The following is a 16,549-nucleotide window of genomic DNA, read 5'->3' as shown; positions in this document are numbered from 1 at the left end:
GTGGTATTAGATAAATGTTTTTAGATTTTTTTGTGAACAGAGTATAGCGAGTCTTCGTAGAAGCAGAGCTGCTAGAGAAGTTTGGTGGGTTTTGTCAAACTGAGTTCTTTTAAACAAAAATTATGTATCTTCTAATAAAGAGAAGGTGCCATAATTTGTGAGCTGTGAGAAGATGTGGTCAGAGTAATTAGGATGTGTAGCTGATGAACGATGACAGTGTAGTGGCTTTAGAAAGTTGACTGCTGTTAAGACACAAACATACTTCCATGTCCTTGGAAGCAGCATAAACCAAATTGATCTCTGCCCTGAAACAGGGGCTGCAGAAGCCTTTGTTGCTCCGTTCCATCTCCATAGCTTGAAAGTACAGTTCAAGAGAGGATTTTGGCACAGTGACCCCCTTTTCAGGAATAATGCAGAAGCTCTGTTTGATGGCATTGGAGGGAGGCTCCCAAAAGGAACTTCTTGTTCCTCTCCTTGCTTGCCAAATAGAATAACTATGAAAAGATTTTTACCTCCAGTAGAAATGCAATCTCAAGAGCCTCCATCTCCCAGTGTTCCCTGAGCTTTACTGGCAAGTGTCTTTTGCTGTCTGTCAGCATGAAACACTGGATGTGAATGCTAAGCAAAAGGAAGTGTTAAACAAGGTCGTGAGAACCCTCACATTATTCCTATGCTTTCAAAGCCATGAAAAGTTATTTTTAGCCAGCTGAGATGTTGAATATTTTTGAATGGCAGCTGTGCTTCAGTGGCACTTTGATTCCCAATAAATTTGTCTTTTATTAAAAAAATAAAGGTAGCAACAGTAAGGTTACGGTTGTGGAGTTCAGATAGGCAGTGACAAGCAATGTCTGATTAACACTGCTAATCTGCCAGTTGGAAGGAATCCCAAGTTGAGAGGATCAGAACTCCTCCAGAAATCTGGCACTTGGCTGATAATGTCCCTGGCTAAATGTCTTACGAGGTTTACAAACTCAGGGTGCATACAAGACATGCCTCGAGTTATCTCTCCTGGTCCAGTGTTGCCCAGCTGAGGCTCTTGCTGGCTCTTCTGTATTTCTCTGCAACCTTTGCCTTTCAGAATATGTTTATGCCTGGACTGTGGTAGTGATTTCTTACAGATGTTCTTATCTCCATTCCCCACTTTCATGCAGTATTTACCACATTACTTAAAACAGTTTCTTTTTAGTTATGTTATCTTCCATTAACAGGCTAGTACTGGGCCTTCTGTTATATTCATATGTACTTTTTTAAGCTAGAGTTGCACTTGTGAGTCAAAAGCACATGTTAGACTTGTGTTCTTCTAAATATGAACCACCTTTATACTTTTTCTGTGATCAGAATGATATTATGTCCCTTCTGTTTAATGATTGGTACAGAACTGCTCAGGGCGGCAGACACCACTAAGCAGGAGATCCCAAAAACTTTCCAGCTGGATTTTCATTTACAGATGTGTTTGGAGCTATATGATGGTCTTTACGTAATTCTATGTTGAATATCCTGCAGCAATCCCTGAGTTGAGAACTGCAGAAAACAGATGGCTTTGGTCACTAAGTTGCTTTTGACGTATCCATGCCTGTGCATTCAAATGCCATCCCAGACTCCCTCTCCATAGACTATTTCTCTGAAGAAACCATAGTTTGTGTCTTTTTTTAGGTATTAACAATTTTGTAATCATTTCCAGTGTCTGTAAGAGCAGTAGGTGCTCTATTGTTGCATTTTATGGTAGACTCACTAATTTTGATGCGTCCTTTTTTAAATTGTTGATAGCACTTGACAATTCATTAGTAATAAAAACGAGTTGATTAAAGATGATCAGGCTTAAAACCTCTTTTATATGCCATAGCTTGACTTGATTGAATCCTGGACTCTGTTAATTGCTGTGACTGAGCTTCCTTGGCATTTTTGTCATTTGATTTCCATAATCTATCCTGGGGCCAAGATCATGATCCCTAATGGGAAATCAGTGTTTAGGCAGGTGGTAGAGAATACTTTGGTTCATCAATAGACTTCACTCATGAAGTGAAACTAATTCTTACGGATGTGGGACAGAGTCACAAACAGACCCAGCTCCTTTTCATGTCTCAGTGATTCTGTGTGTTCATGTGCACAAATGCCTGTGCACTGAGATGCCTCAGGCAGCAAATTCTGTCCATGTTGAAAGGAGAGAGGGCAGAAATTTCTGGGGGCACTTGATTCTCTTGGATTCTGCAGAGCTGTATAGGATGCACATAGATGGTTGCCACTTTATAGCATATGTGGCATTTAGTTCTTTTATGCCTTTTTTAATGCTGCTATTTGGGAAATAGTGCTTGTGTGTTGTAATCCCTGTCCTTTACACCCAGTAAATTTTGAATGCATTGGCTGATGCTCAGTGAATAGAAAGGCAATAGTTTGCTGAGATGTTATGTTCCTAGCCATGGCTGCAGTAAAAGGTGAGTGGAACGTAAGCTGCCAATCGTGTAAAAATGGAGGAACCTGCTGGCCATTAATGTGTGTGTGCTGTGCTTGACCAGGAGGCCCAGTTGGACCCCGCTGATTCCAAGTGGGACAAACTAGGGCTGCCCCATGGGCAGGAGGGGAATGTCAGGGGGTGGAACATGGTTATGGAACAAGGGAGGCATCCACAGAAATCAAACTACTCCAAAGATTACAGAATGAAGGGTATTCTCAGTCATACTGTTACAAAGGAATAGTTATTTGCAGTGTGATTGACTGATTAAACAAAATGTTTTTACAAAAGGGATGGCACAACTGAGACTGTTCGCAAACAAGTTTACAAAGTTAGCATTAATGAAACTTCTAGAGCATGACTGAAATTTTTATTGATGCCATATAGCATGGCATGAAAAATCTTTCAAAGTGCTTTTGACAAAAAAAAGTATTAAAATAAAAGTCAGACCTTAATTGTTGTACAAAAGCAGTGTAATCATCTGTAATTGAATTGTCAGAAATGCAAATGTTAGCATCTTGACATTTACCATTGCTGTTCTGTCTTCTCTAATTATCTTTATTAAAGACTGAAATTAACAAAGGAAATGGCTGAAAATTAGGAATGGTTTGTTACATTAGGTGACATTTACCTCTTTGATACCCTTTATCTTGAGTTGGAGCTTGATGTTCAATTATTGTCTCTCTTCTAGGGAATTGCACCAAAATTGAGATTTTCTACAACCTCCCTTATTTCAGACAGTCTGTTAAGCTTAGGAAGGAGTCACATACAGGTTAGCACAATTTAATTGTTTGCAATTTAATTTCTAGATTTAATACTGATAGCCTTGCTTCCAATTTTTGCATGTGCTGCTCACTTCAAACTTTCCTCATTCTTGTATTGTGGTTAAAGCAGGTATCATGGGTGTTTGACAACTTGATTAAATTTTTAATCAAGTGTGAGTAAAGAGTGGGTTTGGTGCATGACAGTGGATGCTGAGAGTTCTTTGAATCTGAAACAATTATCAGCTACTGTGTTCTGTGATCAGCTGAAGTGTCAGTCCCTGGTGTATTTGTACATGGGAAGATGCCTTTTCACCATTTGCTACTGACACTTAAAATTAAGGACAGTGAAAACTAGGTGAAGTTAGAGAAGGTACATTATTAAACCAAACCAATTAATTTGTTTTCCATAACTGTAGCGTTGGCAGTAATGGAAATGTAGATTTTTGTTGAAAGGGCTGTCACCTACATTAACCTGGAAATGCTGCTTTTGCAGCAAGTAAAGTTAAAGGTGAAGTAGCACTCTTCTCTGGTCTCACAGATTGGAATTTTGGTTTGGATTTCTGGCACAAGGTGTCACGTGAAGTTACTCTTACATCCTCCTTTTTTTGCTGTACTATTGTAAAATAGTGCAGTATCATTGAAAGGGAATGGTTGTCAGGAAGGTTTGTGTGCAAAGACACTTAAGTGACTTTGACCTGTTGGGGGCATTGCTAATGACATCAATGAGAAGTTTCTTCCAAATTTAGCAAATGAAATGTATGGAGACAGAAAAAGAATTAAAAATCAGTGAAGATTGTCATTGTCAGAAAAGTGGCTTCAGTGAAGGTGACTTGAATAAGGGCAATTTGATTTAAAATTTAAACTGTTCCTAAAAGTATCTATGAATGGCAGCTCAGATTTGCTTGTGCTGCAGTGAAGGTCCAGTTTCACAACTGGTGTAAGCCAGGAGCAGCCCCACAAGCTTCTGATAAAGCTGACATTAGTCTTAGAGAATTAGGTCTGGCTTTGTGTGGGCCAGGTCCATGGTGTGTCTCACTATCAGCTGCACCAGTGGGAGTTCAGAGGAATGGTAGGAGAGGTCTCTGTGCTGCCCAATTCAGGTTCTGTCAGTACAAAACAAACACAGGGCCTCAGCCTCACTGGTGGTGGGTGTAGAGGGAAGGGCTTGAAGGCAGGCTGGATGTTTTATTTCAGGGTTCCTCTGAACCAAAGCAGTACATGTAACATTCAGATTTAGGGATAACTAGCTCCAGCTTGAAAAAGAATTTCTAACGGGAAGAGTTTTGTTTTTCTCAACTAAACTTTGCATTTTAAAGAACTAGTAAATTCACCATAATCCAAGAAAATATAAATTTTAGAGAATGTAGTTGCGCTTCTTTTAGAGCTTTAGGCAACTCTAAATGCATATAATTTAAACTATTAAATCAACTCCTATTTTAATGTATGTCTTGTATTTTAAGGAGTAAGAATTTTAAAATAAAAGTTTAAACAGATGAAAATATGCTTCAAATCTGTGTATGGCTAATTCAGGTAAACTTTTTATTAAAGGAACCTGTGACAAAATTCAATTTAATTTTTGCCATCTCCACTAATTGACTGAGAAGGCTAGTCGTGTAAGTATCTGACTCTTAACATCTAACATGTAGTACTAGGTGTTTAACCATCTTTTGGTTTTAGAGAAAATGGTAATCAGGTTGTTTTTTAAATTGCTGATTGATTATAGTTTTGTGAGGGGAACTTCAGCTGCCACGGCATCTCTTTCTGGTAAAACTACTAGTTTCTTGTTTGCATTATGTTCAGCGATCTTTATCCTACATGCTGTCAAATCAGATAATTTCTCCTCTTCACTCCAGGCTGATATGAACTTGGTGCACCATTCAACCCTCAGTGGGAAAATGCACTCAAAGCTACCAAAGAAGCTCTCTCTTCCAGCTGGGAAGGGCAAGCAGGGCTCAGCAGGGAAGGGCTACGAGCAGCCCACCATCGCCTCCAAGTCGCGCTCGCCGTCCCCGTACACCAGGCGCCGCATGTGCGAGCTCTCGGAGGAGGCCAGCCAGAGGCTGGCCCACCTCAACCTGGGCCCTCACGAGTTCAGGAGAGACACTGACAGACCTCCCTTCGTGATCAGACGGGTTTGTATTCGCTCCCAGGTGCTTCCAGCTTAAGCTCAGTTCAAATATTGTTCTTTCACTAAAGAGCGCTCCAAAAATTTCATTCAGCTCTTAGTTTAGATGGATAATTTTTCCTCTCCTTAGCAGTCTGTCACAGAGTGATTTAAATGTAAAATTAACTAAAATAAAATTTCTTTTATCCCCTTTAGTAACAGACAAAGATCAAATTCTTTCATGAATATCTTGGTTAAATTCTCTGAGGCCCCATTTCTTTTCTTCCAGCACACTAGACAGGATAATAGGTGTATAAATTCAGCTTGGAAGTAATTGATATTAGTATTAAAAATTCCTGAATAAGACTTTAAAGAAAGAGTGTCTAGTCACATTATGAACACTTACACTTCCTCACTTTCAACTTTTTTTTTTTTTTTAATGTTGGCATCCTCTGATCTTTGGAACACTTCCTTTGCTCAGAGCTACATCTCAAACACTTTGACTTGGAGTTCATAACACAAGGACATTTTGCCATACATGAAAAATTGTCCTGAAATTAGGTACTTATTTAAAGAAATTGTGTGTAACTCTTCTCAAAGAGTTACTGGAAAGGGCTACGTTTCCCAGCCACCTGGGGGGTCATATACTCATTTTCTTTCCCCTTGTTAATTGTTCTTCTTATTGCAACAATTCTCTGTTTTAAGAAAATTGCTTTGAATTTGTAGGGGCAGAAATAGGATTGTTCATATTCTGCACTGTGATATTATGATTTCTCTACAGTTCTGGGCACTTACCACAACAGTTAGATAATCTAGTGATTAAATATTTTGCTACTACTTTATCTTTTTTTACCTAGTATCAGTATAGTTAGTTAATAATATATTGTCAAAGTTTAGAATTCTCTCCCAAGTTTTATTCTACATATAACTACCTTTTAGAAATTCAAAATGGCCTGAATAAGTCATTAATTATTTATCAATCTACTGTTTCTCTCAAATATTTTTCTTTTAACTCCTTTTATTCAATTCTTCTGGTTTTTGATCTATAGGTGAAGTTCACAGTTTAATTATATTATCATTAACACTGATTATTGATTTTCAATGCTTGGTTATGTTTGTACAAAAAAAAAAGAGAAAGCTTGTCTCTTAATTCAGCATATCCTGACTGTCATGGCCTTTCTAGATTAAGAATTCTCCTTTTAGGGCATCTTTACTGCTGAGAATTCTTTTGGCCTGGAGATTTTGTGTTACATGAAGATCAAAATTGGATTATACTAAATGTAACTTGTTAATTAGGAAGAGATTCAGATCTCTCTTGGTGAGATCTGAGCTGTTTAGAATAAATATGAGATACCAGGAATTGTTTAAGAAGATTGCAGACATTACAGATGAAGGAGAAACTATCTGTATTTTCCCTTTCTTTGAACAATAGGATGTTCAGAGTTTTCTAGACCTTTCCAGCACTGTTTCTGTTTATGCACAGTAATGCTAATAATGCACAAGAGCCAAGGGCTATGAAAATAGCCCAAAATAATATTTAAATAAAGTAAAATATTTCAGAAAGTACTAGTTGTGGTCTTATGAACAAAACCAGAAAAACCAACAATTGATGCATCTGATACTGAGCACATTAACGGTATTTTTGCTTCAGGTTGGACAACCAAATCCTGGTGCTAAACATCATTCCTGGTGTTCTCTGCGAGAAAGCTCATCAGAAGCCTGGCCCAAGGCACCCCATGGTCAGTATTTTCTGTTATATATCTACTAATGCTTTTGATTTCTGCAGGAAGTAGTTTTATTTGGGAACTTTTTATTATTATTATTTTGGTTTTTGATTTATGAAAATGTCAGTCTGTGATGGAGAAAAAGCTGTTAGTTCTTCCTAGGAAAAAGAAGAATGCTGAATTAATTACTGTTTCCAAGGGTGCCCTTGAATAGTTCTTTACCTCATGAAGCTTGGAACATGATATGAAAATAGGAGGAGAGAATTCCAAAGCTCAGACGAGTGCTCTGTTTCATTCCACATTTTTTTGTTGATTTGGATGGTAGAGAAAATCTGCACCATGGTTTGTGGGTGTGTTGATCAGGCTTGGAATATTGATTATTTTGATGTCCAGGGGCTCTGTTCCTTCAAAAATGAATAATGTTTATTTCAGCAGTATCTGTGAGTAGTGGATCAGTGACTTACCATTATTAATGAGCATCCAGGATGTGCTCCAATATCTGCTTTAGCATCCTTTGGTATCAGTGAGAGTTTAATAAAAAATGTGGGACCAGAAATTTAAGAAGGCGCCCTAAAATTTTATTTTATTGCACATGTCTTACAATATGAGGATTTTAATGAGTCTCATCAGTATTTGTTTATGTGTGCTCTGCCTCAGTTTTATTTCATTTCCTCACTAATTATAATTTGTTATACAGCAAATCATTATGAAATGTTATTTTACATTTGTTCTTTGTCGTTGCACTGGGTGCTGGATTTTAAAGGTTTCACGTCTCCTTTGGGAACAGATTTGCCAGTCTGTGATAGTAGGATAATGGAACAGATCAGATCATCTAATACCATTGCATACTTAAAAAATGAACTGGTGGTTTCTGGACAGTATTTCAGACACCAAAATCTACCTCACTATTAATATCCAGAGGAGTCTTTGGTCGCCTGCCTCTGTCTTGAGGCTTAACTGTAACTTCTGAAAAGAACAGATCCTTATGATTAGAAATCTTAATGCAGACAGTACAGTTTAGTCCTTTTTTGCTTTTTCCTGGGTCACAGTGGGAGGGCTGTTCAGCACAAACTGGAAGAACAGATCAAGAAAGTAGATTTGATGTCAGTCCCTCAGGGGTGAGGTGCATATTGACACTTGTGAAAAATCCTAACCCAGTGTGAGCCTGAGAGTTTCTCCATGTGTTTCCCTGGGCTATGTCTGTGAGTCAGTGGTGAAGGAAAGAATGCAGAGGTGATAGGAGGAGGGAGAGGTGCTCACAAGTTTTGGGAGTGGTAGAGCTTGTTTTGATACTGATTTAAGCAACCAGCTGTGTAACAAAATGTGCCACTTCTGTCTGTCCAGAAGATGGTGCCTACACTGATTCGCTATTGCAAACATTTCATTCAAAATATTCCATTCCAACATTGCAAAGTATTCCATTTAATGGGAAGTCATGGTTTTCAGCTAAAGAAGGTGATTACTGGAAATATACTGAGGAGAAAAAATAATGAATTGCTTTAGTTTTGTTTGTGAGGACAGAGAGGATGCTTTGTAAAAGATTTAATAGAATTTAGGAAGTGCAAATGTCTTTTTGATTTCTTCTGTCATGGACTTTTTTTTTTCCTCCAGATCTTTCTCCTCTCAACAGCTACAGACCCAAGAAAACTGAAGTGAGTACTTTGTAGTGTTTTTGCTTACACACTGTTTTTTGGGAAGCTCCAAGCTTGTCTTGCATAGGTATTTCTGAAATTTTATCTACTGCAGTATCAAAAGCAAGAAAAAGGACATTTTAAATCTGATCTAGTGCAGTTAAGGCCTGCTGATAGATTATTTATGGACAGTAGAAGGAAACTTAGCACTCTTTAAAGATGCTTATGCCTGCACATACAGAATTTGCTTTTCATTGGCATTAAGGCTTGCAGCAAGGCCTCAGAGGTGCCTTTAAAGGCCATTTGCATTCGCTTTACCAATTATTCTGAGAGCATTCTTCATTCTGGAACTGTGTGAAAAGATGGTGCTGGTACAACTGGGAAGCCACTGTTGTGTTATTTCACATCCTTTCTTTTTCAGATTTTAGCTTCTTTCTGTATTAAAATAATATAAAGATTAATGTCAGGGTTGTTTTGGGTTTGGGAGGTTTTATTCTTTACGTCCTCATTTAGTTGTTTTTTACCTGTGTTCCTGAAGTACTGTGAGAATTGTGAGTTTAAGCATTTAGTTATTTGTGCCCTCCTAGATTTCCTAATGGCTGGTAAAACTGATGATAATAGGGAGGAGGAAAGAAAGGAAAATTATGAGGAAAAAACCTTGATATATATGTTAAGACTCTAAACTTTTGCTATCAAGTAATGTAGTTCTGTGTACCATGTGAGTCTAATATATTTTGCTGCCTCTGGATTGTTCCATGGGTTGTTTAGACTCTCAGGCATCACTCTGAGTCTGTGAGATTCCTGGGAAGGGTGAGCCGTTAAGCTGTGCCCTCAGAAAGGTTGATAAAAGGGCTGTTGCAGTAAAGTTTCATATAAGATGGTGTGTTAGTTACCAACAGATTCCTCTGAGACTTGGTGATTTACTTTCATTTTTGTATGAAATGAGGGTCCTTGCTCTTTCCCCAGGAGACAGGTATATATTGTATATAAATATACAATCTTTAACCTTTCGGGTTGAGAAAAACACGAAAATTGTGTCTTGATATTCATAATAAATTTTAGTTTGTTGGGGTATTTTTCAGGCAAAATCTACCAGTGGAAAAGGCTTGGACAGTTCTGTTTGCAAGGAGGATGTGAGCCCAGCTCCCCTCAACAGAGAGTCCCGTTCTGCTGCTTCTTTGGAGCATTCAGCATCTCCAGCAGTTCAGGAGCCTTCTCCAAGTTCTGTGCTGAATCGATCTTCTCTGAGGGAAAGGTAATGAATGCCCTGGTTTTGTTCATGACATTCTGGAATTAGGAACATGAGCTGAAGATAACAGTACCTGCATGAAACTGTAGTTTGCATGTTTGGAGATGTGAGGGCTGAAGAGACTGAACAATCTCCCTGCAGCAGCTGTGTTTTTGTTTGACTTTTCCTTTTGCTGTGTTTGCCATCACCTCTCTGCTTGATGATTACAATCCTAGTAACATGGCAGTGAAAATCTCTGGAATGGTGACACCCCATGTTTTAGGCTGCCAATGGTCATCTGGAACAGAGAATTAATAAATCATCACTTAAAAGAATCATCACTGTTTCAGAGGTGATTGGAATCTCAGGAATGTAAATACAGATACGTAAAAATGGCAAGTGAACTTTACAGTAGGTACTTGGAAACCCTTTTCCCATCTGACTTCTCACAGGTGTTTTTGAGCATGTACTTGTGCTGTGCTGTACTCAGATGTGTGACTGGTGTGCATAACATGCTTGGGCTAGCTTTAATCTACTCAGTGTGTTATTTTCCAATCTTTTCACTTTGTTGACATCCTAAGATTTTGATTTTTTGAGTTGAAGGGTGGACTTCTGCATATATATATTATATGTATATTAATTGCTATGTTTCAATTATTTTTCTTAGCTATCTCCACTGACCCCAGTGGTACTGGGTTGGGGACAGTTTCAAATATCCTTTAATTTAGTGGATTTCAGTCCCTGGGTTAATATTTTGGGCCAGCTTCCCAGCTTCAATGTCTTATGAGAACGGGATGGAAGAAATGTCAAAAAAGCAACAGATGGTTTCATGCTTAAGCCCTCCAGTCCTTCAAGGAGAGTTCCCTGCTTCCTGCTGAGTAGAACATGTTCTTGATGCTTCTCTTGTACATTCAAGTAGCAAGTTACTGGTTGGCTTTCTGGGAGCAGAAAAACTGTATGCAAAGCTAGGCCTGAGTAAGCAAATAGGTAAAATAATAGGGAGAAACTAAGGATTAAACTGATGACCTGTCCTAAATGCTGAACATGTGTTTTGGTGACCAGTTCACACTCTGTTACCATTGGTACCAATTAGTCAATGCTTTCAGGTTGCATTTTACAGCCTACACACAGCCTAATGCTTGTTTCCAAAATAGAAAAACTGTCTCGGTTTTTTCTTTCAAAAGAAAAATGACAGATGGCAGGTGGGGACTGAATTTTTAATACTCACAAAGATCAAGTTGGTGTTTTAACGTCTTCCTCTGCTTGAAAACCTGTTTGTTAGTTGTTCTGTGTAATAATGTATCTTGAGAGGTGTTATACAGAGATCCGGATGTATCTGGGGTTGAAGGAGGTTTCTTTGTCATCTTGTCTGCCTCCCCAGTCTCCTCTGACAATGTTTGTGCATTAGTTATCCATATTGGGGGAAGAGATATTGTCGTGGTTACTTTTTTATCCTTTTCTCAGCGGGACTCCTTTTGGAGGGGGGTGGGGCTAAATTGTATACACATTTTATTTAGAGTTGATGGGGTGCCTTCTATTGATAGCAGGAAAGTCTTGTATGTTGTGATCTGCTGCTACATGCCTAGTAATTCAGCTGTCTGCCAGTTAATCTTGAACTTGTCTGAATGTTCTTGCTTTTTCTCTTTATGAGTCTCCAGAAGAGATTTCTGATCTTGTGAAATTATGTTTTTTCTTCTTATTAAAGCAAATGTTCTCAGCTCTTCAGAGCTGTAACATCTCTTTATGTAAAATGTGTAACCATTTACTTCTGTCATCAGAAAAAAAAGAATCAAAATGAGAAATAAAGGGCATAGTCTAAAAAAAATTGATCTCTGTTTCATGCTGCTGAGATAACAATGGTTTTAGCTGATTGTGTACTGAGAGTTATACTTGGAATGACAAACATGGTTTAGAGGTCAATGTTTGGAAATGCATGCAAAGGCTGCTGTTCAGATCATAGAAATACAGAGGAAATCAGTGCACTGAAAGTAAAGCAGTGTTAGTGTAATTGCAAGAATATGGAGTCTTATCTCACTGTATTTGGTGTTTATTTCCCCAATTTTATTTTGAATTGCAAAGACAAATTGCTTAGCATATCCAGGCTACTGTTTTTAATGATAGTCAACCCACAGTCAATATGAAACTTGACTCTCCACTTTGACCTTTAGTTCCTCTTTTCCCTTTCTTTTTTAAAAAGTAGTGTGAAGTGACTGCCTTGTTGGGAGTACCTCCCAGAGGCCTGGTGTGTGGTTGTTAAACCACTGCAGTACTTTTCAGTGAGACAGAAATTGGAGTCTTGTGCAGGGTCCTCTGAGCCCTTTTGTATCCTCCCTGGCAGTTTCCTGTCCCTTTCTTTGAGCCTGTTAGAGACACCACAAATCAATCCTCTTCCCCTTTCCTCTGGGATTTCAGTCAGAAGCAGAACTGTAAACAAATATACTATTGAACAAGACAGCCAAGTTTTGAATATTGATTTTTCATACTTTCTTTTTTACATTTTCCATTAGGTACATCATCTAAGGAAAACATTTGCTGATGTTTGCAGCTAACACTCAGAAGTGATGTGGCCATAAACCCTCCAGAGGTCCCTTCCAGCCCTCACAATTCCATGATTCTGTGAGGTTGGATTGCAGCTCCTGTGCAGACCAGTGTCATTCACAAACCCTCGAGTTCTGCCTGTAGTGTGTGCCCCACAGTGTGCCAAGGCAGTGGTTTGGTTGGTTGTGCAGAGGTCAGTAGCCTTTTGTGCAGAGAGGAGCATCCTGGGTGCTTTGGGAAAGAGCATTCACACTCTGTCCTTTCAGTGCTGCTTCAGGAAAGCAAACTTGGAGTCCAGTCCTTGCTTTCATGGTGCACAGACATCCTCATGCACTCCTAGAGGATGGGGTTTTTCTTGGACACTTACAAGCCAAGCCTTCCTTGCAGCACTGAAACCTGCAGCAAAATACCGGTCAGAACGAAAAGGAGAAATAGTGAGATGGATTCCATAAGGTCAAGAAGTCCTTTGAACAGAGCTGTGTGCTGGCACAAGAAAAATCCTTTCCTCAAGAGACTATAACAATCATGGGAGTATTTGACTATTTCTGTCATGTGAGAGGCAAAGCTACTTCTCGTGCATATGGGATCAAAGGAGTCTTTTTCCTACTCTGGAAATAGCATGCTTCTGCTTTTGTTTCCACATTGAAGTGCAGTTCGATAGCTTTTTTCATGTTCTCCTGGTTATGCTGCTGATATGTGATCTTACCTGCTATAAAATTTAACAAAAACGTAAGTTCTCTTTGAAGTGAAGCAGAGGTTAAGTGTCTGAATCAGATGCCCTTCTGCAATACTCCTCCATTTTACTACCATCTTTTTATATTCTCATTTTCCTAGTACTAGGGAAATAACAGCATGAAGGTAGATATTGGTAATGATAGATAAGACGACAGATTCTAATAGATATTAATGAAATACTAGATCCTATGTGAAGTCCTTGAAAACACCAGTTAGCAGAATTTTTGGCTTCAGTGATCTTGAAAATGATCATCCCAGGATCTTGGGGGTTATTTTTATTGCACAGCAAAAAGCAGAAACAGGTGGTTCACCTGATATTTTAGAGACTGGCATGCATCCTGAGACAGGGTTTGCTTCTGCTTCTGAGTTTTGAGAACTTCTACTACAAAGTAGAACACTGAAAAATATTGCAGACTTCTTAGGAAAAAGCTTGCTCTCAGGAGAGGCCGTACCTTGCTTTCCTGTCTGTTTCTAGCCATTTAAAAGTCATTATTTCTGATTTTTGGAATTCACTATGGTAGGAAGGTTTTGGGTTTACCGATCTCACCCCTTGGGAAAGTTTACTTCCTTTGCATCCTTTAAATAATAACTTCTGGAATCAGCACTTGAAAATCAGTTATTGCATACTACATTCTGCAAAAGTGAGCAATGCCTAAGCCTTGTTTCATATTTTTGACCAACATCTGTACTATTTGTCATCTTCATCGGCTGATTTTGCTGCAGCAGTAAGTAAATTTGAAATTGATTGCTGTCAGAGCCATTTTGTGTATAAATTAATAAATTCAGAGAAGATAGAAGGTAATGGAAAATCTTGCAAAGAGCATAAGGAGGTGCAGCCAATTTGTGACATGCTAATGATTTAGTACCACAATGACTTCAACCTTTTGGGAGCAGCTGCTCGGCTGGAGTATTGACTTTCACTGAAATTTCGGAAGCTACCTGCCATTAAGTTTCACTTTTTACATGATGTATATTGCCACAGTTTTAAGGGCTGGATATGAAAAGGAGAGGGGAAAAAAGCATTTACTAATTTAAGAACTTAGCACTGAATGTGTCACAAATGCTTCAAGGCCCAACTATAAACTGGGCTTTTGAAAGTAGGAGAAGCTACATAGAAAGCATGAGAAATTTTACCTTTTTTTCAGGTCCCGCTGAAGAGGGAGAGCAAATCAGTACACAGCTAAGCTGTCAGCTTCTTCTTCCAAATATTTAGGCTTCTGTGCTCTGATTTAAGTCCCTGTCTGTGTGTGGTTGTTCCTGCTTCGTAGTAATATCCTGCCACTGCGAAAGCAGCCACCCTCCTCCACTTCCAGCATTGTGAGAATGTAGGGGGGTTGTGTTGGTATAACTTCCTTACAATCCAGGCTTCTATGTACAAACAGAGCCTCTAAAACACTTCAGAGCTGCATCATAGGCATCAGTCACTTTAAGAAAAAGCAAACAGAAATTGTGTCCTTGACTAAATAGACCAGAAAAACCCTGAAGTGTAGCCCAGCTTTTCTGTTGTGCCCCCTTACAGACCAGTATGCATTGCAAACCAGGTCCATCCTGCTGAATTACCACCTCAGGTCCTCTAAAATGAGAGTAAAGAAATTCCTTTCCTACTATGAATGCTGAATAAATACCTTCATAGATATAAAATATGTGAGGTGGGTTTTTTTATTTCAGAGTTAAATATTTTTGGTTTTGTTGAGACTCTCTCCTTTTCTACTTGCAGATTGTGTTTTTTTCAGGTTATACTCAGCTCTAAATGTCCTTACTCCCTCTTCCCCCCAGTTACAGTAGCGTTCTCTGCAGTTGTGAACCTGGTACTACAGAACTTCATTGATTTCTGCCCTCTGATAGTTTGTCCTTGTCTGTGGTTTTGCTCAGCATGAGGACTGTGCCTTTGAAGCTGATGAATTCTGGTGGAGGCCACATGCACAGAATTGTTCCTGAGGCAGGGAGGTGCCGTGGTGGGGGAAGGGGTCACGAGAGCCACTGCAAATTCTCTGCACAAGGCTCTGGCATTAATTCTGCTGATGTGAAATGTATTAATATCTCCTGCTGAAATGTGATATTAATGTTTTTGCTACGTGCAAGTGGATGATTGGATTGTCTGACATTTAAAAATTCCTATTTATTACAGCTCTCAAGTTTGCAAGCTGCTGTTTGAGTAGGGTACATGGGTGGATGTATCCTGTTTGCATTTCTAATGGAGTATTTCATCCTAATGGATAAAATTATACATGAAAATAATTTTCAGCACAAAATCTACACTGCCTGTTTGGCTTCTTTTTTTTCATCAAGGTGGATGTTGTCTGTATGACCTTAAAAAAATCCTTATCTCATAAAAGAAAATAAATGTCTTTTAGTCACATTACAAGGCAAAATGGTTCTGTTTCCTTGATCGGACTCAACACAACATCTTTAAAATTAATCTTGAAAAGTTCTCTGATGGATCTGGCTTTTTCTAGGTCACTGAGCTATATTTCCAAAGTGTTTATACAATCTATTGGAATCAATAAACAATTTAAACTGATGTAACTGCAGAATGTTTGCAAGTCCCAGGGAAAATTGAAAGTATGACAAAGAATACAGCTGTAGAAGTTTATTTCGTTTATCAGGACAAACAGTCATTGAAATGAAATGACTTTCCTTTGCACACTGCAATATGATAGTGACACCTTAATCACATATATAAGTAGCTGGTCATTTTAAAGAGTTGTTACTGGTGATTTTGGGCAAATGAAATCCCTTTATTTATACTCCAAGAAGCTGTGCAATAAAGCCTGTTTTATAAGGTATTTCCAATAGGAGAGTTAGAATATCATAAAAAGGTTTCACTTCAGATGATAGTTGTTGTGTTTCAGGCATGATTTTATTTTTGTTTGCATTTCAGGCATGATTTTATTTTAGTTTGCATTTCATTTGATAAATATTAACATTATTCTTTAAATGTGGATTAGACCCTATAGTTGTTACTAAAATTAGACAATAAAAATACTAGAAAAGCTAATTAAAAAGAAACTGATACCATTTTTAATCACGCTTAAGGTTTTGATTTTATTTTTTTTTTTTTGGCTAAATGAAGTTTGGGGTCTGTGTGAGGGGCCAACATTTGTTATACCACAGCGCACACTAGTGGATTGATCCATAAAATCACCTGGAGAAAGAATTTAATAGTTCTCGAATTAAGTACTTAAATCTTCTTCTTGCAGACATAGCCATGTATTTTCTAACTGAATACAATAGCAAGCTGGGCTTTCTTTTTTTTTCCCAAAAGTAAATACATTTATCTCCAAGGATACTTGTAAATTTACGATTAATAACAATGACCTGAAATCTTACATACGAATTTCATAAAATTTATTTCCCAAAGGCAATCTATTCCAAC

General features: G+C 38.3%; 1 protein-coding gene across 1 annotated transcript in view; it reads left to right on the top strand.

The window, feature by feature from the left end:
- SPATA6 (spermatogenesis associated 6) overlaps nucleotides 1-16,549 on the top strand; it is a 41,802-nt gene that overhangs the window by 9,473 nt on the left and 15,780 nt on the right. Inside the window, exons 6-10 of the mRNA XM_066192781.1 lie at nucleotides 3,141-3,221; nucleotides 5,067-5,345; nucleotides 6,969-7,056; nucleotides 8,653-8,693; nucleotides 9,755-9,927. Coding sequence (XP_066048878.1) covers nucleotides 3,141-3,221; nucleotides 5,067-5,345; nucleotides 6,969-7,056; nucleotides 8,653-8,693; nucleotides 9,755-9,927 — 662 coding nt within the window. The remainder of the gene's footprint in view (nucleotides 1-3,140; nucleotides 3,222-5,066; nucleotides 5,346-6,968; nucleotides 7,057-8,652; nucleotides 8,694-9,754; nucleotides 9,928-16,549) is intronic.

This window comes from Chamaea fasciata, unplaced genomic scaffold (assembly GCF_029207755.1).
Source record: "Chamaea fasciata isolate MVZ Bird 193981 ecotype frontalis unplaced genomic scaffold, bChaFas1.0.hap1 SCAF_10, whole genome shotgun sequence".
Taxonomy (NCBI): Eukaryota; Metazoa; Chordata; class Aves; order Passeriformes; family Sylviidae; genus Chamaea; species Chamaea fasciata.
Note: the sequence above shows the minus strand (reverse complement) of the source record. Positions and strands in the feature narration are given on the sequence as shown.